Source organism: Protopterus annectens, chromosome 7.part0 (genome assembly GCF_019279795.1).
Source record: "Protopterus annectens isolate FY-2018-M chromosome 7.part0, PAN1.0, whole genome shotgun sequence".
NCBI lineage: Eukaryota > Metazoa > Chordata > Ceratodontiformes > Protopteridae > Protopterus > Protopterus annectens.
In genome coordinates, this window is record NC_056739.1 from 1,917,566,794 (window position 1) to 1,917,592,917 (window position 26,124).

The 26,124-nt window shown below is 39.6% G+C and overlaps 1 protein-coding gene across 1 annotated transcript in view; it reads left to right on the plus strand.

Moving 5' to 3' along the window:
- The window catches only part of LOC122807260 (plexin-A1-like), a 2,134,283-nt gene that overhangs the window by 358,760 nt on the left and 1,749,399 nt on the right, over positions 1–26,124 (plus strand). The window contains exon 3 of the mRNA XM_044078363.1: positions 10,256–10,438. Coding sequence (XP_043934298.1) covers positions 10,256–10,438 — 183 coding nt within the window. The remainder of the gene's footprint in view (positions 1–10,255; positions 10,439–26,124) is intronic.

Genomic DNA, 26,124 nt, shown 5'->3' on the forward strand with positions numbered 1-26,124 from the left:
AGCTGCTGCTACTTCAGCTGCCTTTCTCAGGGGAGTACCTACCAAAGATATTTTGGAAGCTGCAACTTGGAGTTCAGTGCATACTTTCCCTAAGCACCATAATCTCCCTCTTTATGCTAAGTCTAGGGCAGGCTTTGCTTCTGCAGTCTTGCAAGGCCTTCTAGCCGCCCATTCTACTCAATAACCACCACCCTTTATCTCAGCTTTGGGATTCAACCCTACAGTGATGATTGCAACAGTGAAACACGATGAACATAGTACAGTTGTGTACGCTTGCCGTAAATGTAGATGTTTGAGTGTCTTCACTGTTGCAGTCTGGGTTACCCACCCTCCTGTCCCCTCTTATACTTTTATTGGTATGGTTCCCTACTTCACCCTTCTTCTGAGGTGTATTTGCTACAGGGTATGGGGTTTGTTGTATGTTACATTTTTGTTTTACTTTTAGCCTTTACTTTTGGCCACCTGACATCTGGGGCAAGAAAAACTGGAGAACATGGCGTCGGCTGGGAGCTTTATACCCCTGGCACACTGACGTCAGGGAGGGTGACTGCACAGCCGATGCCGGACCCAGACTTTGGGATTTTGGCCGACCGAGGGCTGCCTGCTGGCAGGAAGAGCCCTACAGTGATGACTGCAACAGTGAAGACACTCGAACATCTACATTTATGGCAAGCGTACACAACTGTACTTGGTGGTTAACCCTTGTTAAGAAAGGACTTAAATTTTCAGTAGCTTTTAGTTGCTCCTTGACTCTGCATTTATTTAGCCTTGTGCTGAGTATTGGCAGGTATCAGAGTATGGAAACTAACTGGATTCTAGCCACACGTTAATGGCGCCTGTGTAGAGCAGAACATAAAACTTCAGAGTACTTATTGTTTTACCTTACCTTTCTCCATTTGGGAGTATTCATGAGAAGGGAAGTGCGGGATGCTGAATGATGAGACCACAAGCAGAAATCATATTTAACAAATAATGGAAGGCTCTTAAAGTGTGCTTTCCTTTGAGGTGAGCAGAGAAACTGCAAATTAATCTGTAAAGCATCTTGTTAACCTATTTTATATTTGTGTGCCAGCAGTAATAGAGTATTGGAAACTTATTTTTTACCATTTTGCCCAAGGTTTTGCAACATGGAATAAGGAAATTGGGGGGTGAATCCACCCTAATACACCCAGGGCCAATTTTCTTACTTAATGTAGGGGAAAAAAAACATAGTTACACATGATTATCTGTGTGGTGCATTCCCACTTGATAAGTCAATAGGAAGTCAAATGTTTTACTTTGGGAATGTGTAAACTTTTATAATTGTCCTATATTTAAAGATCTGACCTTTGTAATTTTGACATAGTACACTGATAGTTTTCATCAGTTTCTGAAATGCATATGATTGAAAACTAGCTGGTAACCTTTAGTCTATGTTTTAGCTTTCTTGGCTCTGTGTGGGATTGTTTAAAGTAGTTTTAGTTAACTTGAGCATGCATTACTGAAAGTTTGTAGTAATTTCAGTGGCTATATATGTTTCTGCATACAATCTTTTGGTTTAGCATCAGAGCGAATTTAGGTGCCTGGGATTATGTCCCTGTCGAACTAGCAGATGTGTTAACTTGACCAGTTACAAAATCTTAACAGAGCTTAGTAAATCAGGACTTGAAACCCAATTACAGTAACTGTTTTATTCACAGATGTGTCATTGTTTAGTGGTGCAGGTAATCATTGTTAAAGGAAAACTATACCCTAGAACTAAAAAAAAAAAGTTTCACTCTGTCTTTGTTTTCTGACCAATTTTAACACCTCAAAATCACTCTGAGAGCTTTATTTGTATTTTTAGCCTGTTTTTCACAACATGACAACAAATGGGGCTTGATGTATCAATGTGATCTTTTTCTCCCTAAACCCTTTCGCTTTCCTATAATACTTTATATGACTCATGCCAGACATAAGGAAGTAACTTGGAATTCCCATGCCTTTGACATATAATGGGATTTGGGAGGGTCACTGTTATTTTCTTGTTCTTTCTGCAAAAGAACTGCTGCTTTTCTGTTTCTAATCACCCTCATTTATGTTTGGCTCAGACCTTATTTTACACTATACTTAGAAAAAAGTAACTAAATTGCTGGCGTTTGTTCAGTGTTTTCTTGAATCCCCCCACACTACTGCAGAGGTGTTAAAATTGTCACTGGACTGAGAGACAATTGCAGAATCAATTCCTCATACTACAAAAGAAAATCCTGAACAAAGGCCTCCAATTTAGTTACTTTTCTGGCTGTAGCTGGATAACTTCTAAGTATAGTGTAAAAGAAGGTCTGACCCAAACATAAATGAGGGTGATTAGAGATAGAAAAGAAGCAGTCCTTTTACAGAAGGAAAAGAAAATGTTACCCTCCCAAATCCCATTATATGTCAATGGCATGGGAATTTAAAGTCACTTCCTTATGCCTGGCATGAGTCATACAAAGTGTTATGGGAAAGAGAAAAGGTTTAGGGAGAACAAGATCATGTTGATGCATCAAGCCCCATTGGTAGCCATGTTGCGGAAAACAGGCTAAAATTACAAATAAAGCACTTAAGGTGATTTTTGAGGTGTTAAAATAGGTCAGGAAACAGAGTGGAAAAAGTTTTTTTTTTAGTTCTAGGGTGGAGTTTTCCTTTATTTTTTTCAATAATAGTTCTTTATTATTTTTCACTTATTCGTACATACATTTGACAGAGAAATACAGAGGTAATTTCCAAACAAATCTTCTATCAATATTCTAGCAACATATATACATTATTTACATGAATGCTTCCACAATTAAATAACATACCTATAAAGAATTCTTATCTGTAAAGATAGTTTCTTGTAATAATATGGTTCCTAATAAGGTTAGAGTTTATACTATAAATAATAATGGAGTTTCCTGTGTTCGGTTCATTAAGCTAATATAATATTGAAAATTTGTTCCCAAATCTTCAGAGTTTTTAGATGATTACTTTGGTTATTGATAACATATTTGTGGGCTAATGTATGTTTTATCGCTAAGATCTTAAAATTGTCCCAAGACGTTTGAGATGGGTTCAACCAATTTGTAGCTATGTAGAGCTTCATTAGCAGGAAAATATTCATAAGTATGATCATCTGGGATCTAGATAGATTATTTGGAGGGATATGTAATATCATAAATTCCCAAGAAAGTGTTGAATTTTGATACCCCATCTTTTGTAGTTGTAGTTTTAGGGAATTCCAAAGTTTATATATACATTTACAGCTCTAGAACATATGTAAGAGGTCAGTAGTTTCATCTTTACAATATGGGCACTTAGGAGACTTTTTGGAGTTAAATTTATACAAGCTAAGACGTGTGTAGTAGGCATTTATCAAGAGTTGGGTGAATGCTAACTTTTGAAGGGAGACTGATTTTACTGTTAATTTAATTGCGTTTATTAATTTACTCTCTTCAACCAATGGAGGTTTTCCTTTCCAATAATTTGATACGAGAAGGTGGTCTTGATATTTGAAGTCTTTTATCAGTTTATATGTGGATGTTGTATATTTGGTAGTTTGTGCTAGGGATTGCCATATTGAGGTACATGTCGTTAAGTCCTCTTTATTAATAGTTAAGTTTTTAAAGTAGCTTGAAGATAATTCTTTAATCTGCCTCAGCATCACTAGATATGATTTGGGAAGATTCATTTCCTGTCTTAGATCATGAGCAGAATAATTCAAATATGGGTATATATCTTGTAGAGTTAAGTTGATTATAAGTGGGAAGTTTTTTAAGTCTGTATGTTGATTATTAATTCTCAGGTTAGGGTTTCTATGAAAGGGTTGTAAGATCATCATATATTGAAAGAGATTTAACGATCTAAAAAGATTTTGTATTAATGTTGTATAGATTTTAATGTGCTCCATTAGAGCGTATGATTTAATGATCTCTGTTTTCCTTTAAATTTTTGTGACCGTTTCTGTAATTTAAATGCATTGCTCTCTATGTTTGAGGAAATACTGGAGTCATGCAAGGGGCATTTCCAGATTTCAAACTTGTGTAACATTCACATTGCAGGCTGAAAAAGGCATAGAGAGAGTTCTGGCATTAGCTTCAGAAGCTATTGATCTGCTAGAGATGTAGATATTATACAAATGAAGGCTGACCTGTGAATGTAGTAGCAGTGGATAATGATTGGGTAGATTGTGTGTGAAAATAAATGCAAAAGTGGCAAACCTGTGGATATCAAATGGGCGTTCATGAGCAGGAGTAGTAGTGGATTTAAGACCTGTATTCTGTTTCCAGCGACAGCAGTTGTGGTTTGTATTGATCCCACAGTCCTATGGCAATTTTAAGTGTACAGTGTGGGTCACACTGACTTCAGAAGTTGTCAGAACAAACGTGCCCCTTAAGTGACTTCAGGTTTTGACCGTTACATTTAGTTGTTTTCTACTTCAGTATTGCTTCACTATCCAATGACATAATATTCTAGTACAAAGAAACATATATGGATATAGAGCATAGCTCAACATTACATTTTAGTTAATGTAGTGTTGTTTTATGTAAATGAGTTGATGTAGTACGATTATATTATGGTAGGCCTGCACTGACAGTGAATGTAACATTTGTGTAACACTGACCCAGCTTTCTGATTCAGAATATAGAAGGCACGCGTAATCCTATGTCATGCATATTGACTGACTTATTGAGTAAGTAGCATTGGACTTCATATGAATGTAACATTTAAAGAATACAGGGAGAATGACAAAGAAATGGCACAGAGTGCAGTTTTGTAAAGTACTAAATCTGTTCGCTCACAGCATATGACTTCAGAAGTATGACTGCACTACTGCTGAATAAAAGATATTTGTATATGAATGGTAGATTATCATAGATTTGTGCAATAAGTGACACAAAAGTGAATAAAAAACATGAATGCTAGGTACAAACCTTACTTTGGTTTAAATGCAACATCAGTAAAGTGAAAGCAATGCATTGCAATTGCGATAACAGTTTGAAGGATATTCAGCATTAAATGGAAATAAACCATGTTTGTGTGCAGGTGATGGAGTAAAAACACTGCAAGAAGATGGAAGCCATAGTAAAATAAGAGGTAACATTTGTCAACATGTGCATGGCAAATCAGCAGATTAATAAGTTAGTATTGCTGTGTCAAAACTACTGCTACTGACAGCAATGTCATTGGGGCTGACATGCTGAAAACGGTGCTTCCTTTTGCTGGCCCGACAGTGATTGAATCATCTGCATGTGGCATAAAATAAGACGGTCATGGGTGTAGCCGGGTCTGAGGAAGCTTCCATTTGGCTTGTTTGTAGATGCACTTTTGACAGACAGCACTTAATGCATTTTTTATTAAAATATTTTAATTAAAAAAGCCGTTAAAAAGAACCATATAGGAATAGTAGTTTTTTTTCTATACAAAGCTTAGAAAACAGAGAGAGAAACGGGAGAAAAGAAAAGCTGTAACTGTGAAGAGTCATCTCAAGCCCCATCAAAAGGAAGGCCCAGTTTTTTTAATGAGTTGCAGATTGCTTAATTTTTTATACGTTATACCTTGCGTAGTATTCAGTTTTTCAGATTTTTTTTTCCCAAGCAAAGAAATTGTTTTCTTATGGTGTAGAAAAAGAAGTGTAAACCTGCTGAGAGGGAATAAAGTTTCAGGATGTGTAAACTCTGCTAGATTGCCAATTCTTCACACTGCACTTTTTATTAATGGTATTAATTAAAAACAATGACTTTGGTTATTTTTTTCCTCTAGAAATCTTTAGCTGGCCTTCACTTGAAGTAAGCGTGCTTATTCCTTCTGTCTGTACTATTTGCCTTTCAGACGTTTTTCCCAGCATGTGCATCATGCATTTTCTAACTTATGATGCCCGTGTCTAATCTGCCCACATTAATAGACCACCGATTCAATTTTGTGAAGTTATTCCCTTTCTGGGTTCTGCTAGCAGTTTAATGTACTAAATTGTCTTGCTGTAATTACTGTATTTGTGTGTGTGTGTGTGTGTGTGTGTGTGTGTGTGTGTGTGTGTGTGTGTGTGTACTTTTATACCGTAATGGCTCATTCGCATTAAAAAACGAGCATACTGTTTGGGCAACCCAACCAGAATGCCCATTGTAATGCGAGCATGTACTGATAGAAAAAAAGTCCAACCTCTGAAGTACCATTGAGCAACCAGACTTTTCCATTGGCATATACTGGAGGACACACTAAAATATGAGGAAAATCGGGTATGTTAAACCGATACATACCTGATTGCCCTCATATTTTTGTGCTGTTACTGTAAATGTCTACTTTTTAACAGTTTAAAAAAAAAAACTTAAAACAGCAACAGGGGATTTTGTTTTTTCTGTTGCTTGTCCTGCACTCATTCCTGTGCAAGCATAGGAAAGCAAGTCTCGTATGCACGGGGGAAGTACATCAGTATAGCGAAGACAACATGGAAGAAGACTGAACTGCCCTTTTATAACAACATTATTTAAGAAAGGTAAGTAATTTCTTTCTTAACAAAAAAAATGTTATTGTATAAAAGCAATAATCCACAAATGTGCGTGTGTATATCAAGATTTATCCACAGTTGACTTTGTTTAATCACTCAGACTTTGCCCTCATGATAAAACCACACCAACCATAGGTAAATCCTGATATACCCATGCACAGTCATGGATTATTCCTTTCATATATAGTCTATCATTTGCTTGTCTTCCTTTCCTCAGGTGATTCTCTAGTTCCTTCCATCACAGTATCTCCTGCATTATCTTTGGTATCTACCTCCGATGTTCGTGTTTCACTGTTGCAGTCATCACCTGTGGGTTATCCCTGCTGTGGAAGCCCTTGGCCAGCCCGAATACCAGAATCAATGTTTTTTTTTTACATCTGCTGCCATCACCTGTAGTCTGACGTCAGGTCATCAGTGCTATAAAGCAAGGCAACCAATGTCATTACAGCAGTCTTTCTTGCCATGGAGCACATAGCAGAAGCAGTTTGCACGAGTGCCGGTCGATCACTACCAGAAGTTGAATTTCAGCTGAAAATGTCTAAAGCCAAGTACCCCATTGGGGATCCTTTTTTCTTGCACTAACCGATGTCCGAAAAAGTTAACAAATGTCTTGCCTGTGGAAAGTAGATCCCACACCGAGACTTCCATTCTTACTGCTTCACTTGTTTAAGCCCAGACCACAATGTCCTCAGTTGCCGGTTCTGTGCCCTCTTTAATGCGAGAACTATTTGCCATAGAGCTCTTTTTGTAGACCGTTATTTTCGTGTTCCGTCTTTGCATTCCGATATGGCAATTTGGCTAGGAAATTCCTTTTACCCTTGTTTTTCTGATAAATGATAGTGAGTCTTAACTTTTCCTGGGACCTGCCTGAAATACCTACACATCAAGCAAGTGAGACCTTGGTTTGGTATCTCATCTTAGCACTAAAACATCCTCATTCTAATTAGATTATTATTACTGGAAATACATTGAAGCAACTAGCTCAAGGATAGAACCCCCACAGCCTTCTTTCTGTTCTTCTCCCGGCATCAAAGTATGCGCTGCCTGCTGAACCAATGGCACCAACATCTTTATGGCTGTTTTTCCTTATTCTGCAGAATATGAATTTTAAGTTGAGAAGCAGTGAATGGGGGCTGCTGTGCAACATATTCTTTTCTCTTTTCGTGGTAGTGTCCCAACAGACACAAGACTTTGAACATTTTTAATTTGTGATACCCAATATCTTTTTATGTGGCTGGCCTTTGGCTGCAGAAGTCTGTGTTCTGTGTTTGTTAGGAAGTCTGCTTAATTGGTTATTTGTCTGATGGTTTCCCACGTAGAGGTTTCTTTCCTTCCTTGTATCTGTGATCCATACAGGGTCCGAGAGAGAATACATTTGGTAGATGCAGTCCTGTGCCTGATTCTGTCAGGAAGTGTAACCTTTATACTCCCTAGTTCTCCCTCTTGGTGGTTTGTTTCATCACAAGATGGTAGTTTTGATTTTAGCTGTTTATCAGTATTATTTTAGTTCGCAGTCAGGCAACGTTGGATGCTAGTTTCACTAAATTACTGCTACTGTCCAGAAAAGTACAGCTAAACAGAAGAGCTTCCGAATTTGAAACCAGCACATCACTCTTTACTGCAGAGTGTAGCATTGGTAAGCAGCATTTCTGTAGTTTAGGTGTAGCTGAGCAGTTTAACTAGCTTTAACTAAGCTTTTTTGTATGTGTGGCTTGGCTATTCCCTTGTTTTGTAACGAAGGCTGACTGCTGTACCACTTTTCTTCTTTCTGGAAGATAAGGGAATTTATTTCCTCAGTTACATGTTTCAAGCTATTATTTGGAGTGATCCATGAAGAAGTCACAAAGCCTGTCTATTTGACTAATAGTAGCTGTGAGTTACTCATCTGGTTAGGACTTGAATACAAACCCAGCAGCCAATAAGACAGATGTTGGCAGCATCTGTGACACCCAGCCCTTGCCCCAAGGAGGAATGAATGGGCAATGAATGAATGGGTTGCTAGGCTATCGCCTCCCAAGGGACCTAACAGGCCAGTTGGTCAGGCGAAGGGGAAGCTCATTGGCCACAAAAGACAGGATCATAAAGAGAAGTAAATAATATCAAATTAAATAAAGTAGACAGTTATGCTGAAAGTGTAAGGAAAGTTAAGAAGGCTTTTATTAGCAACATGAAAGCTCTAGTTTTGACCTTGCAGCTATTGCAGTTAATGAAGTCTCTGAGCCTGCCTTTTTGGAGTGATAATAGCTTTGTGCCTCCTAAATGCTTATTGCAATTTAGCAGAATTTTTTGGAGTTAAGATCTGTGTTGTTGTTGTGTGGAAGGAAGTTGAGATTAGAGACATTGTTTACTTGGACAACACAATGATGCAGAAAAGTAGCACTGATTCACAGCGCTTGATTATTTGGCTCTTAATATGAGGTGCCTTCTCTGTGGGATCTGCATGCTTTCCTTGTGTCTTTGTGGGTTTTCGTCAGGGTCTCTTGTCTCTTCCCACATCTCAGACATGCTGATAGGTGACTAGGCAGTTCATTTCCTGTGTGTGTTCCTCTTGTAGGATTGACAAGCCAACATCGGATGCTCACTCCCATCTTCCTCCATAGCCTGTCCAGCCCTTGTGCCAGAAATAGAAGCTAGGTCATTTGGGATGCAGTTAGGTCTTTATTCCTCTATACCATGGGGCTGCTACTCTCGCTGTCTCTCTCTTTTAATAGAATAGCTGATCTCATTGACGTGCCTTTTAGTTTCTGGATTTGCGAATCAAACGTATTTCATCTACACTTTTTGCCGCCCCCTTCATTTCACAGTTGAAGGTATCTGAAGTGTATTTTTGATTTTATTTTGTTTTTGACGATGACTATGGTTTCAAGGTAGCAGCTCTATGCTTGACTACTTTTGTCATTGTGCTTGAACCTGGAACAAGCCAGAATTAAGAAATATTAGTGTTTCGGCATCTGGGTGGTTGAGAAGACATGTTAGTATTGTTCCAGTAAAGGCCAGCTTTTCCAGGGAATCTGAATTTGAGAGTGGAGTTAGAAAGGCCAGAAATGCCGAGTAGTAATGCCAGCACCAGAATGCTGCTGGAAATGGTATGACATTTATCACTTTGTAGTACTGATATTCAAGAAGCATATCCCAAAGGCAAAGGTGAGTCTGCATTGAACTGCAGCAAGCAGTACATGATGTTAGGGCAGGAAAGTGGACAAAAAGGGGGGGGGGCTGCTAAGCTGATCTATTGATGTAGCAGGTAAGTTGTTGGTTTTATCCTTCAGTAACAGGCAGTAATGACAGTAGGCAATTTTATGAAGTGCTGATCAATAACTGAAGAATCTAAACAAATTTAGAAGGATAAATGGAAAGTAGGCAACATATGCACACTGCTTCTGTTCATAACTTCAGTAGCAGGTGTTTAAAGTTACTGAAGGGAATCATTAACAGTGTTACTTGAAACACTGCCAGGAATTGGTCAGTTGCTTTGTTAGACCCATTACCTCTGGGGACGTGTAAGCAGTACTTAAAAAAAAGCTCTCTCTTCCAAGTACAATGTTGCAGTCCCAGAGCTGTAAATAATGTAACAGTACTTTTGCCACACTAACAGAAAAATGTGTTTTCTTTCTTAATGCAATTTCTTGTTTCAGCTTCCGTGTTGGTATTTTACAAGACTGCATTTGTTCTAGAAGAATCCCACCTGTCTTAGCCTAGAGAGGGAAGGGAACAGAGCAGTTGTGCAGAAAGAGCACAGCAGATTTTAATTCTGGTTTGTCTTCATATTCACAGCCTTTACAGATTGATGCGAATTTCTGTGGTCAGGACTTCAACCAGCCATTAGGTGGAACAAGTACCATCGAAGGGACTCCTCTTTTCATTGATAAGGATGATGGAATGACCTCTGTCGCTGCTTACAGCTATAAGAGTCACACCGTGGTCTTTGCTGGGACTAGAAGTGGCAGAATGAAAAAGGTAAGCTTCTTTCAGATGGTACACTCTGTTCAAAGGTAGAGCAGATTTCTAGATGTGTAGAAGAGTTCTTGCCTTAATAGGAATGAATGTGCTGAAGAAATTCAGGTATGCATATTACCAGTGTAGAACGGTTGTGCAAGTGGGGGAAAGTAAGCACTTGGTTAAGGTCGATATGCAACTTGTTTTGTAAACAGAAGCATGAGGAGAGTAAATGAGCCTTTTCTGTTGCTGCATTCCACGTTTCCTGAACTTGTTAGTTTGAGGGAGGGGTGTTCTCCATTCTTTGTTTCAAATGGTCATCTTATACATTTATGTGGCTGTTATGCAATCTCTAGAATCTGTGTATGCTGGTTTAGCCTAAATTTTCACAGTCTATAATTTTTCATAAAACTATTTGTGTCCACTGAATTACCTACACTATGCAGCCACAGAAGTGGTGGAAAGGCACTTGCAACAAGTTTTGTTCGACTAGGTCCGTCTGTCTTCAGTTGGCAGCATTCCAGCTAAGATGGTATATGTGCAATGCAGACATTCTCGTATCTTCCTCAGCAGTGAGAAACAGTATTACTCATACCGCAGTCAGAACTGAATAAGTTTAATCAAGTGACTGTTTTCCATTTGATTACTCATTTGGAGTAGCTTTGTTGGAGTAGATGTCAAGTTTTGTGTTGTCTGTAATGTGAACTGCAGGTTATGACAGTATTACATGGTGCACTGTTTGGTTACGGGCTTTAGAACCTTCAACCAATGGGCAACAGCTCAGAGGCATTTGTATAGTATGGTTAGCTTATTTGTGAAAAACTGGAGAAATGAATAATCTGGTCATGTTTTCAAATTAATAATCTGGTCGTATTGTCTTACCAGTCTCGAGTGTTTTACATTCGGAGCAGATGTTCGGACCTTTTGCATGCTTATGTATATTTAAAAAAATAAAATGGGGATCTTTGCAGCTGTAATGTACCCATAGCGAGTTGTGTATACGGTGTACAAGAAATCCTCAGGTGGCTGTATGCAGTTTTGTCTTCACAAGATAATTGCAGTTGTGCATATTTTAGAATAGTTTATTCAGCAGTGTGTTTGATATGAGACACTGGTCTTCACACTTTACAGGATAGATTTTTGCTGTATGTATTACACTGGCAAAAAGTTGCATTTTGTGCATGCTATGGGAAGAGTACACACTTGAATTTTAGGGGTGTGGTTTGAAGCGTACTCTACAGTCTGCCTTTAATGTGTGTGTACATATGTATACATATATATATACACACACACACACACACACCTGTTTTTATATATTCACTTTGTGTGTGTGTATATATATATATAACTTCTCTAGCTTCCTTCCAGTTCCACCTCTAATTCTAACCCCTTAGTCAATACCCATATGTCACTGCTGGGGCATTCTGTTATCTATCCCTAAACTTTACTTTTCTCTTTGCACCCCAACTGGTACTCTATACTTAAGCGACTTACTCCTCCTGCTTTTCTTACTTAATCTGTTATCCAATTTCCCATCTCTGTCTCTTCACCTGCTACTATACTCCTTACTATGTCTAATCTTTGCTCTCTTTGTTGCTATACTCCCTACTGTGGCTAACTTACTCACAAGTCAACTGTATAAAGCAAAAATGCAACCCCTGCTAACAATGTTTAATGTAATGCCTCCGCCTAAAACTGTAAAAGATGTGTTCAGTCTATGTAAATATGTTAAGTCTTAAGCTTCAATGAAGTATTACTAGTCAATGTTAAGTTTGGTACTATCTATGTAAATTTGAATCCTTCTATGTACACCTTATATTTTGCTTAAAATGTAGCTGTGGAGCTTTTCTCACCGGGCCTCCGCTGAAAATGGACATGCATCCAGTCAGACTTTCCCAGTCAACAAATGTAAAATAAATAAAATAAAATAATACCCCCCCCCCCCAGTGAGGATGTCTTAAGTTTGTTCCATGGGATCTAATCTTTCTTCAGGTTTTGAAGATGCGTTCCTGTTTACTGTGCCTTCTGTTTTTCATTTCTATTAGTAGTGTACCCCACATTCAGTTAGTCAGAAAGCACAGTTTTTGTGTGGTGTGTGGCATTCGTAATGGGATGCATTCTTTAGAAATATTGGGCTTCACCTCAGAATTCAATCATGATAAAGTACATAAGTTGCCTTGTCATGCTGCAGTCAGATGGAACGTGCACAGCAGATGTCACAGGCTTATGGGCACCGAGGTTCCGAGCAGTGACAAGGGTGTAGACATTAAGCCATAGAACCATCTGTGGTTCTGTATGACGGAATGCATGGAACAGGAGAGAGCTGTTTGGTTTACAGTCTTTTTTCCCTCTGATGAGAAGGATTTTCTCCCTCTTGAGTGATTATGCAATTAAACCATGTCAGTAACTGGGTAAAGTACTTTCAGTGTTAAGACTTAAGGATACAAATATTTACTAACTAGCCCCTTTCCTATATTATTCCTAGTCCACAATCTTCTTGGTACTAATGCTTTGCTCTTCTAATAAAAGAAATAGTTTCAGCAGTTACCAGACTGAGTCTAACCGACTTGATTTTGGGAAGCATAGGATGTAAAATAATTGTTTTAGCAGTAAGCAAACTTTGAGTCTTACAGAATTGATTTTGGAAGGTACAGGATGTTAGTGCTTGAGACAGCTGTCTCAGTGTTTTGGGTCTTCTAACCCACTCTTAGAGCACTTGACAGAAAGTAAATACTGAAAAAGCTTCCATCTCTGACAAACTAAGGGATGTCTGACAAATGGAAAGAGATGACGTACAAAACTATAGTACTGTTCACTCCACTGGTTGCTACTTTACTAAGGTCATAGGTCACTCCCCTGGCACCCGTGCATAAAATGCTTGAATTACCATGGAATTTCCTGACTGCTTCCCCCACTCCCACTAAGACTGTTGAGGTACGCTTTTGTGGGTAGGAATAAGCAAGCAATTCTGCTACGTATTTTTTGTTTTATAGTGCAGTTTTTATGCTGATTTTGTTTAATTGTGGTTACTTGCTGTCCTTGGAAATGACAGATCTAAACTATTAGAAAGCCAAAGTTCTCTTGTACATAAGTTTTATGAAATTTGTATTTTTTAATGCATATATTTAGCTTGTATCAACTTTGATGTTGGGATAATCTACTCTGTTTGGAGGCTTGATCTTTACCTCTTAGAAATTGTATGAGCTTTTTCTTTTCCATGTGGACTTTCTGCTAGTTGTTTTTGTTCTTGGATTGTACTTAAAAAAAAAAAAAAGTCTGTAGTTGTCTGACTTACAAATATGATTTAATTAGTACTTGTGGGTGAGTCATGTTCAATGTATCAAGAGTTTGATGCCAACAGCCGCTTCTTGGAAACCCTTTAAAAGTGCATATTTTAGAGTACTTTGCTACAGCAGGATGCCTGAAATTTGCAGTTAATTGTTTGTTGACCCTTACCCCCACCAAAAATAAGCAGAAACAAAAAATATGTGCTCTTGAAGATTTACAACTCTTAGGTAGAGTCGTCGTAATAGTGTAACATCTGGAGAGTTGTTGTTGTGTCTTTCGGCTTTTCCCGGTTAGGGGTCACCACAGCGGAACTCCGGTCCGCTAATGATTGGTAGTTGATTTTTACGTGCCGAGTTACCAGCCCTGATGCACAAACTTCAACGAAGGTACGCCCATTCACGCATGTCTCCACGCAGAAGACGCTCTAACTGAGAATCGAACCGGACAGCGTCTTACTGTGAGGCGACAACGCTAACATCTGGAGAGTGTGGTTGTAAAAAAAATCAAACTAATAGTTTTTTTCTTACCATGTCATGCTCTGGCATAAGTAAATCTATGGATGATTTAACAGGCTGGTAGAGATCTGGGGGACCCAGATCAGATGCACAGAGAGTTGCTGGTTATTGGGTGGCATCTACCTTTAGTTTCATTTTTGATGTTTTAAGCCGGGCTAACTTGTGGTTACTGTGAACTGTAGTACAGCATTGCACATGGACATTTTACACCCATACCCATCCTAAGGATAAGTTCTGTAATGTTGCACAGAAATGATTATATAGACAGTGTTTTAGGTTTGTTTTCCATGTAAAATAGTGATGCTCATATTATTTGGACCATTACACACATTTGAATGCTGTGGCTTGATATGTTAAAGGGTAAAAAAACAAACAAGTTTGGCAGTAGGGGGCACAAGATTAGAAAAGCCGATAGCGAGAAGTAGATTTTAATTTTAAACGGTCTTGTTTGACAGGGGGAGAGTACTATATCTGAAATTGAGTGTACTGCTATCATTCTTTTCAGCAAAGTGCTCATGTAGTAGAGGAAGCAAAAGTAGAACACTTCTTTTTTTCCCCAGTTCCTCACTGCTGAAGGAAAAATTACATATTTTGTTTGTTTTTCTGTCTGGGTCAGTCTGTGGCAAGTTTTAGTAACTGTTGAATCTGCTTCCTTGGTGTGTTTGCAGTCTTGCATAAGCAGTACAGATTTCATTTTCCTACCCAGGTTCTGTCTTTGTGTTTTCATAGCTGTTCTCTAGAGTCTGGAAAAATTAGGTATATGTATGTGTGACGACCTACCACTGGACTAGTAATCAAGCCTCAATCCTCACTACTGACAACAGTGGGGGATGTACACTGGGAAGATAAGTACACACACAGCATTTCCAGATACTGCTCTCTGCAACAAGTACAATTTCCCTTAAGAACACACAGAGACCACAGTCAGTCCAGGGCTGGTTTCTCACTCTTTCTCCAGATCCCCAGTAAGACTCCTCACTGGCACAGCTATAGAGCTGAGATCTCAGCTGAGTGACCAAGCAAAAACCTCCAGCACACTCTCTGCCTAACCAGTGCTTCATGTCCCTGCCCAAGTAGCTGACACATACACTGATTTGACGTTTTATTTACATGCACACACATGAACACACACACACACACACACACACACACACACACACACACACACACACACCCCTACCTGCGAGAAGCTGGCACAGGTTTGCTAGCTATGCCCTCTTCTGGCCGGACTATAAGATAGTTACCACTGCCACCAGTCAACTCCTTATCAACTACTTTAAGACCCTTAACAAAGGGTTCCAATCTTACTGTGTAATATAACACAAATTGTAGTTTGACCAAGAGCAAGGCTATTGGGAGTGGTCAACACAGTGTCACCAAGGAAATATGCAAGTACTCTCAAAACTTAAGTATCTCTACACAGATCAGCCACAATGAAAGGTTTAAATGTATTTAATAATAAATAATACAAGAGCAAGACAGTACTAAATAAATATTCACAGTGACATCAGAGTTCAAAACCACAGGAAATATTTAAAGCAATATTGCAGAACAGTCTCAAATAAACAAAGAAAAATATCTAAACTAATCTTCACTATATTCCTGACAGAATCTTAAGAGAATTACTATAATCACTTGCTAATAGAGCAAGGCAGGTGTGGTGAATGGATCTTCTAATTGTTGTCAGATCCAAGACAGAATGCTGAATGCTCTGTCTCACTAAGAGACTTCCCAAATTAATGTCTAAAATCGTACTGCTGGGATATCTTGCAGAATGACATCATTTCTTGCCATCTGACTCCTAGTTCCCGGTCAGACAACCATTGATGGCAGCTGGTAGCATTTAGCATCTACCTGTAAAAATACATAGACAAGGGCTTCTCCACAGATCTCTGGAAGATGCTGGAAGTCATAAAACAATTGCATTCCTTTATGCTTTCAAGACTAGTAATTAGTTCACCCTAATGACAATACAGAAAGTTTCCTAGTACAGACATTTGTGTCTCTTGCTGCATTGAAAACTGAAAGCTACCATCTTTTATGGCTTAGCCATAGAGTAATTTAATTTCAGTTATTTTTCTGAAGTTAGTCTCCTGTATCCCAGTTTCCACTGTTAAAATATATACATTTAAACAGTTACAATAGTGCATGCACATTTCTATTCTCTTCCAGTAGGCCACACTGTGGATGCATTTTAAATGCAAACATTTTTACAAATACCTTTTCAGCACACATACATCTGTACAAGCAGTTAGATATACACATGACATACAGTTGTAATACATTTGTAACAAAAGCATCTTATGTAAATCATTTGATATTCACCAATGACTTATAATTATTTACAAATTTCCAGCTAGCTGGGCTTGACAGTATTGCCTTTCGTCACACTATATGTACATGGTTACTGAGCATTTCCCAATATAGTCACAAAGTCTACAGTTTTACTTGAAGATGGTAGCAAACTGTTCATTTCTAATATTTTCCCTCAAAGATCATCGACCTCTCCTTCTCAGTACCCTTTGACCTGTTTGTTCTTTATCAGGGTGAGCTGGCCCATTTACTCTCCAAATCAAGGTACAGCCCAGCCATGGTGCAAGTCTTTATCCACTTTCTTTCCCCTTCTAAGGTGAGATATACTGCAAGTAAGATAACAGCTGCTCAGGACATAGCATCCCCCTAACTTAGTCCCTTCCTGTAGCAGCTGACTTCCACACACACCACTGTCTAGGGTGATGCACACATGCATCCATACGTCTTTAGTTCTTCCAGCTTAAGTGTAGTGAGGTAGCCATTGTAGCCCATAATGCACTATTCTAGGCCGTGGCAGTTGTGGAAAGGTCAGCATTATGGTATGCCTGACAAACCACTTCCTACATATTGGAGTGGACAAGCCAGCATCATCCACCAACTCACTCCCTTCTCGCCTAGCTCTTCCTTCCTGTGTCATTAATTAAACATGGGTCATCTTCTGCGGTGAAGTCATGCCTTTATTCATTAATGTTACAGAGACATGATTTATATTGTCATTTTCTTTATGTAGGGCCTCCTCATCTAGCATATTCTGGCGGATATTTTTTATTTCTGTATAGAAGCCCCCACCAACTTTTTTTTTTTTTTTTTTAGTTCCAATCTAGGAGTCCATACAGGCATGTGAATTTATTCCCACAGCTAGTGGAATCAATCTAGAGTGTTTAGGTAGGTAGGTATTAGGCTATTCCTTGGTTTGCTTTTCATCCTACCTTAGGGTCCTACTGAGTGTACTTCTTCCTAATTCTGTTATGTTCCTGTGTTTCAAACCTCTACAAACCCCTCTGTAGCTGTCCAGCCCTTTGTCACTGTTGTTTATACTTCATTCCTGCAGGTTTCTGTCCAGTGTCCCTGATAGGGAAGGTCATCTGTGTTCCTGTGGAAATTAGTATTTTTAGACTTTTAGAAAAACCTTGCTTCCTTTTCTTCTCTTAGTGAATATGTCTTGAACTGAGCCACATGCATGCAGTCCCACAAGAGAGGCCTGACTAGCATTTTTTTACCTGAAGTCTAGCACTGAGTAGTTGGGCTTATATTTTGCTCCCACCAAGAACAGTAACTAAATGCTCTGATAATAGGTAGTGAACCCCCTCTCCATGTAAAACATAGGTGAACTTTCATTGATTTCCTGAGTGTCAGACCTTAACTGTGGGATGCCCACAAAACCCCATGTTTAGACTTTTACTGCATATTCCAAAATGCTTCATCTCATCTCCAGCCAACTGTGGTAGTGTAGAGGGATAAAGCCCTTACAAAGGTACAGGTGACCTGAATTGGATTGGTAACCTGGGCAGTGGAGGAGCATGAGTAGAGAGAGGAATGACAAGGCTGTGTCTGCTTGCCTATGTCTGGGGGTGACAGGGAGTGTGTGTCCAAACACACTTTCCATATTAATGATTCCCAGTGGAGAGCACAGATTGCTCAACGAGTTGCTGTCATGTGGGGTGGGGTGACAAGGTCAGTTGAGCTCTTCATTTACAGAGCTATCAGTATGCCTCACAGCTCACTGCAAGCCCTGCCCTTGAGCACTTAATGGAATATGTACAGACATGGGTCTAAAAGAAACCTCCCATTTTCAGTGTGGGTGAGGGCCAGTCCCAGCATGCTGTACTCTCAGGACTCTGCTGCAAAACTTACCAAAAAGTCTTTCATTTCACCCCCCCCCCCTCCCCCAGCATGCGAGTGTTCCATCTTTTTGTTTTTTAAACATGGCTGTAATGATCTTCACTCTACCCAGGATGAAGAGAGCAGGGATTAGCGATATGTCCTGTCACCCAGCTGACTTTTCAGTTCAGACTTTAAATATGCAGTTGAGTAGCATGCAGCCCTGTTCTCCCCATTTTTTCCTGGATTATTATTTTATTTTATTTTTTTTTAATAATATGGTAAACATGCAGATACTGTTGGCTTAACTCAGAAGTGCTATAGACCCAGATGTCCGACTTTCCCCTTCTGAACTTTGCCTTGTAACTGCACTTTTACCAGCACTGAGAATATAATGCCGTATGCAGAGAACTATAAAGCAGCTGCACTTGTCCTGTTATACCTCATTATTGTAGTTGAGTGGGATTGTAAGTGCTGTTTCTCTTGCAGATTGTGCAGATAGCAAGTGAGGTGCATTAACACTGAATGAAGGGGGGATAGGGGAGGGGATGGTTATGAATTACCGAAGTATCTTGCTATTTAACAACTGGGCTCAGTTGGACCTTGAAGTGAGATGCTGTTTTTCCCCAAAGGCTTTTAAGCTGCATTCTAGCCACAGAGATGAGACAAAGAAGTCAATAACTGATTTGAAGTGACACACAGTGACTGGCGTCATGTTTCAGTGAGTCTTTCTCCTGTTCTTGAGCTCCGAATTGCTGACTTTAAATGATTCTGTGTTACAGCTGAGGTTTGGAGAGTGAGTAAGTTTGGATGTCATGGAGAATCGATCGGAACTCCAGTAAGACAAGGTGTCCAGTTATTCACTGCGAAAATCTGATGATGATTTCCTGCATATCATTCTGTTCTGTGTCTTTTTGAATGCAATTTATGGTCATGCTTTGAATGCCCATAAGTAGATAAAAAGCAATGCAGAAAAGTACAGATCTGAACATAAGATGCTGTTATACTGCTACATGATTGAGTTTTAGGCTGAGGAGTTTCCATCAACTTCATCAATTTACACTATATTTGATTACCTTTCCTTACACCTTATAGTAGTTACTGTAATCATTCTAAGCTCCATGTGTCTGAGGGCACATGGAATCTCAGTCTTTCTCTGCTGTCACTTAAATTCAGTTTTCTCTTAGTTGTACACACAATTTTTAAAACCACAGTTTTCTCTTAGTTGACATGCCCACTTTGTGGGATTTGTTTCCTGGCTCCAAACCAAGATGCACTTCCTGTTTTAGACAGAGGCACGCAGAGCGTACTCTGCCGTTATTTCTATTGGTTGCCGCACACAGTTTGTTGCCTTTGTCTGCAGACAGTACTGGTGCCACTGTACAAGTTGTTGCAATTTCATAGCATAAATTAGTTTCTGCATGTAGTCTTGCAGGTCTTCTCTGCAATGTGCTGTTTACAGTATGCAGATGTTTGTGACTGCAGAGATCATTGTAGGACAGTTGACCCATGTGTGGGTGTGATGATTTTTCTGCATTCCTATAAGTTCAGGCCTTTGGGTTTGCTTGCTACTCAACATTGATGTGTTGGGGTGCATTCAAGATGTTGAGATGTGGTTTTAAATTCCATCCTGACACTTTAGTTATTTCACCCGTGCCACAACCACATGACCTGTGCAACTTACCCCTTCCTTGCTTTTAAGCAGTTAGTGTCCTATTTAGTGGATGTGAGATGTAACCAATGGATTTTGGTTTGTATTAAAAATATGTATACATATTTAAAGAATCACTTACTCTGTTGGGTATTTTTGAAACTGTCATGTCTGACAACGGGATGCTTGAGGAGTGCATGTTTCCTGCACAGAGAGATGATGATCCTCTGATGTAAAAACTTGCATCTGATACAACTTTGTTAACCTAAAATGTACCTTCCTTATTTGCTTTTGTATCCACACAGAGAGATGATGATCCTCTGATGTAAAAACTTGCATCTGATACAACTTTGTTAACCTAAAATGTACCTTCCTTATTTGCTTTTGTATCCACTGTAAGTGGTATATATTGCAGGACCACTTTTGTATTAAACATCTTATATGTTTGTGTGGTGGCAGGTTGGCGTAATAGTTAAGGTGTTTGTCTTACAGACACAAGGTGCAGAGTTTGATTCTCAGATGGGGTAATTGGCTAGATGTAAAAGGCCCACAAGGATCATTAGCCTAGTACTCATTTATGAACATCTGTGACTGCCTTGTTCTCCTCTTTCTTTTACTTTTTTTTTTTTTTTTTTTTTACTGTGGCCACCCTTCATCTTTCTGCATAACTTTGTCTTGTATGTATTGCATGTAGTACGAAGGTTGTTCATATACAAAGGGTGTGCTACAAAGTCTCTCCTTCCCCATGCTTATTTTTCAGGTCAGAGTCGAGAGTTACAAAACCAAAAGGAATACTCTCCTGAAGTGGATGGATCGAATGCAATGCTCAGTTTCTAAAAATGATGAGAGGCATGCTGTTTACCCTACAGCTAATGCAAGGTTGTACAACCCCATACCTCTCGAACTCTTAAAGCAAGAAATCTGGACAGAGCCTAAAATAATGGGGGCGCAAAGTCCCACAAATGGGGACAGATTTTAAATATTGTTCTAATAAATTTAGAGAGCTGCTAGAACAACAGGGTTTGTGTTGTCAGGCATTTTCTGTTGGATATGAAGTCTGAAAGTCAAATATGTCATTACTTGGTCATTTTTAGTGACTTCACTCTTCTGTGATTTGCCAGAAAACCACATATTTATGAGGAACAGGCCATCTGCACACATCTGTGCACTTGAAAGCTATGTCCCCCCCCAAAAAAATTGCTAATCGTGTTATGATTTTGCTGTCTTGGAAGAGGCTGTTTGCACTTTGACCTTAACCAGAATGTACCTGCAGGCTAGTAAGGCAATGTGGTGTCAGATCTGTGTTTCCAACATGCTCTGTGTAGCCTGCACCTCCTAAGAAGTCTGTATCCAGTGTGTGTGTGTGTGTGTGTGTGTGTGTGTGGGAGGGGGGTGATGAAAAATGCTTCCTTGTCCGATATCTGATATTCCTGGGGAGAATGTTCAGGGAGAATGACTAGTTAGATCATCTCAGGAAACTTGGCTCTAGCATTTGTCACAAGTTTGTGCTTAAGTGAATGGGGTGAGGAGGAGATCCTATTTCCACATTGTCTGCATTCGCACACAAAAACACCCTTGTTCCAGGTAATGTTAGAGTGCTTCTGGGAAACAGCATCTGTTAGGAAGACTTGCTCTTCTTTCAAGCAAGTAGACAGGCAGCAAGAATAACAAAAATGGAATGGCTGTGTTTTTCAGTTAGTTCAGCAAAAGCATTTCTGGAATTTGTATATTTCTTATTAGTTTAATCAGAATTGTTTTGGATACTTATGCAATGAATTTTTATAACTTGATATTTAATCAGTAACCAGGTTACTGAAGACAGCCACCTTAAATAACTGTACACATCTTTCCCTACTAAGATCACCTAAGGTGTTAACTTCTGAGCTTAAAATCCTGGGTGTGTTAAGTAGTTGTATTTGTATTTCTTTAAACAGCAGACTGCATAGGACTGTACCCATCCCTTTTTGTTCAGGTGCCTTATTGGAACCTTAAAGTGTGTCTCTTCATTTATAACTCTTGAGGGTGTTGTGTTTTAGAGCTATGTTATCTTATGTTATATGCACTTGAATGTGTATATTCTTTTTCCATTTGTCAGTTCAATTGTCAGTACTACCTCCCCCCTTCCCATTACACCAGCATGTTCCCTGTTTGGCTTAAAGGACTTCTCTGTTCATTTCCATGTGTTGAATTAACCTGCAGTTCCTCGGTGCTGAGATGGACTCCCTTAAGAATTTGCAATATGATTAGAAGGAATATACAAATAAGGGCAGTTGAGCGAGGCTGTTTACTTGGCAGGAAAGATGGCATAGTATACAGCACACTGGGGAGACATGTAGTTGAAGGCAGATGCCACAGCACTGGTACAGATGCACATTATTATTTATTTATTTGACTTGCTTACCTAGTAATTCCTACTCAACCAAAAAAACATTTTATATATGTGATCTTGGGAGGAATATTAATGGGGAAAAGTGCAACATAGCAGCAGTTCAGTGGTCAGTCAGGTATGTACTTTGATATTGAGGATTATGTGTTCTTACTTAATATTATATGACTGCATAGATTGCATTGCAAGAAAACTTTGAATTGTATGCTTATAGTATACCACATGAATTTTACATTATTAACGTATGCAGACTACAAGAGAAAACTGTTAATGATATTTGTTGGCATGTGGGAAGGTAAATTAGTAACCATCTCCCATTCGATTCTCGGCTTGGGTTGGGAGTGCCTTCTGTGTGGGGTCTGCATGTCCTCCCCACAGTCGAGTGGGCGTTCGAAAGACATGCATTAAATGGGCATGCCTTCGTTGAAGGTTGGGCGTCGGGCTGGCAACTCGACACCATAAAAGTGGGAGTTTGAAAGACATGCGTTGAATGTGCGTGCCTTCGTTGAAGGTTGGGCGTCGGGCTGGCAACTCGACACCATAAAAACTAACTGCCAATCATTAGCAGACCAGAGTTCCGCTGTGGCGACCCCTAACTGGGAAAATCCGAAAGACAAACAACAACAATATAGGGTAATACTGCTGTGTTAGCATTGACAGGCAATAGTTATTCTGTTAAGTCTAATTTGGAGTATCTTGTAGAAAGTAATAATTTTTGGCTGCACTCATGAGGTTGTCCAGTGTTTTGAGGTTTTAACATTGAAGGTCGTATCACCACACTTCCTTTTCATCTTGGATCCTGCTTGATAGATGCTGTCATGAGGACTACATTTCCCTGATCTAGTTCAAGTTTAGTTATACCGTTAAGATGTCCTCATGCATTACAGTATCCATGAGCATGTAAGAACCAGCTAGTTGCACGTTTTAAGAGAGACCATTAATAGGTAGATGACTGTTTGTAATAATGTTAATAGTTCCAATAGCCTTACAAAGATGTCAGAGATGGCAAGTAATTTCTCACTCTGCATTGGGATGTTAAACTGTCTTCCATTATTGTACAGTGCTACTCTGGTAACTGAGGGAAATGCTCTCTCCCAGACAGAAACCTACTGAATTATGAGGTTCAGATTCATTGCAACTGATATTCATTGAAATGTTTTACACTTGTTGGTGTTTTTATTGGTGCTTTGCCTTTCCTTCAGGTTGTGCGACCTGAAGTATGGTTATGTAAGTTAGAGAGGTATGGTAGGATAATTGTCTTCTGTTGCATCCAGGATCATTCTTTTATTTTTTTGTACTTTTTGATGGGAAAAAAGGGCATTTTTTGATTATTAGTGCAATGATTTTGCACTCATTAAGTCGATATGAAGCCCACTCGAACAGCTTTGTTCAACCCATGTTAGCTGTCCCAGAGGCAGACAGTGGGACAGAACAAGGGGAGAGAAAGTTGTAGGCTAGGAAGTCTGCCAAGTTAAAGTGATGCTAAAAGCAGAGAAGAGAGGATAAGACATAGCAAAATCCTTTATGCAAGGAGTGTACATTGCAAGAAAATGTGTGTGTGTAATAAAAACATATGATGTTTTTCGTGTTTCACTGTTGCAGTCATCACACTTGGGTTATCTGTCTGCAGGTAGCCTTCAGTTGGCTCGAATACCAGTCTTGGGATTTCTGTGTCTGATGCTGTTGCCTCTTCCATGACATCAGGTCATCAGGGGTATAAAACATGCAGCCGATGCCATTCCATCAGCTTTTCTTGCCGATTGGAGCCTGAGGCAGAAGCAGTTCGCAAGTGCTGGTCGGCCGCTACCTGAAATTTCCATTATTCGAGTTTCAGACCTGAAGTCTTTTAAAACTAAGTACCCCGTTGGGGATTCTTTTTTCTTGCTCTAACCAATGTCAGAAAAAATTAATAATTGTCTTGCCTGTGGAAAGCAAGTACTTTACAGAGATTTTCATTCTTACTGCATCACCTGTTTAGGCCCAGACCACGACGTTCTTCCCTGTCAGTTTTGTGCCCTGTTTAACACCCGAACTATTCGTCGTCGGGTTGTCTTTGTCGCTAAATTCTTTTGCTCTCGTTCTCCATATTCCGAAACGGCTTCGATAAGCCATCCGACTACCAATCTTCTGAAAAAATGTAAGGATAAAGACAGAGACAGAACACATGGGTCCTAAACTGTCGACGATGCTTCCGTTAAGCTAGTTGCCAGTCCGCCAGTACCCAGTGAGGTGCTTTTGCAGCCCCTGATACCCGCTTCTACAGAGTCGCAGGCCTCTACTGAGACCTATTCGGAGTCTGGTATGCCGCGAGATGATGCTTCTACTATGGAACCTGCAGATGTTTCTACCTTGGATGGGTCCAGAGCTGCTGTGCAGGCACCGGCTTCTGACGGTGTATTCAGACTTTCTGATGTTCGTATTAAACCGACTACTTCGTTTCAGACTAAAACTACCGAATTTCTCAGGCCCAGAGTTTGCACTAGGCCTAGGAAACAGACGACCAAAGCTCATTCCCAAGCTCCCATGCCACAGAAACAAATGCTTAGAATGGCTGAAGACCTTATTACTTTAATTAGGGGAAGCTAGCCTTCCCCCTCTAAAAGACAAATAATTGATTTTCCTTCTGATTCTTCAGATCATGAGTCCGATGACTCTGACCGTCTGATCAGGACTTACCCTGGACTCTGAAGCAGAGGATTCCATTCCCTTTGCCTCCTCACTAGAGGATTTTTCTTTCGGTGAAACACTGCATACTCTCAGAGAGCATTTCCGTTGGGAGTGCCAGGACTACCCACAGTCCAAAAAGAGACTCAAGGAATTTTTAAATTTGCCTCAGCACATGCCTCTAGCTATCCCTCCTGAAGATGATGTCTTCATGGAATCCAGTCTTACCCCTGATACTTTGCCACCAGCTCCTAGAAAACCTGACAGGTACTACAGAGTACCTGACTCTCACACATTTCTATTTAAGAATCCTACTGCGGATCCAGAGACCATTTCCCTGGGACCTAAAGGCATTAAGGCTACTACAGCAAAAACCCTACCCCTTTAGACAGGAATTCTAGGGCTTTAGACAGATGGGGGAAGAATGTATACACCTCTGCTACAGTTGTCGTCAGGGCTTTAAATTGCCAGTTTCACATGTTGAAGTACCAGCAACATATGGAGCTTATTAAACAAAAAATGATGTTGATTTCTGATTGTGCAGAACATAAAGATTTACAAGAGTTAATGCATTCTGCAAACCAAGTTGGAAAACATACTTTGCAGTGTGGTTTTGATGCATTAGAAGCATCTTGCAGGGCTGCTGTCACTGGGTCTGTTAGAAGGCATGCTTGGCTTAAGGAACAAATCTTACCAGACCATGTCAAAACAAAATTACTAGATGATCCATTAAACCAAGAACATTTGTTTGACACTAAAACAGAAGTAGTTCTTAAAAAGATGGAGGAAAAAGCTAAATATATGCAAACTGTTAAATATTTCCTACAGGTACAGCCACCTAGATTCAGTAGGCATTGGCCTTCAAAAAAATGGTCCTTTCCATTCCCTCCCAGACCTTCTCATTCCAAACCTAGGGGCAGCAGACCACCAAGACTACAGTCTCGGGGTATGCACAGATCTAAACAATGGAGTGCTCCCTCCTCACAAACAGGGAGTGGTAAGCCACCATCCTATGGAAAAAGTTCACAATGACTTGTCCTTCATCCTTCCCAGCCTTGCCCAAGTACTT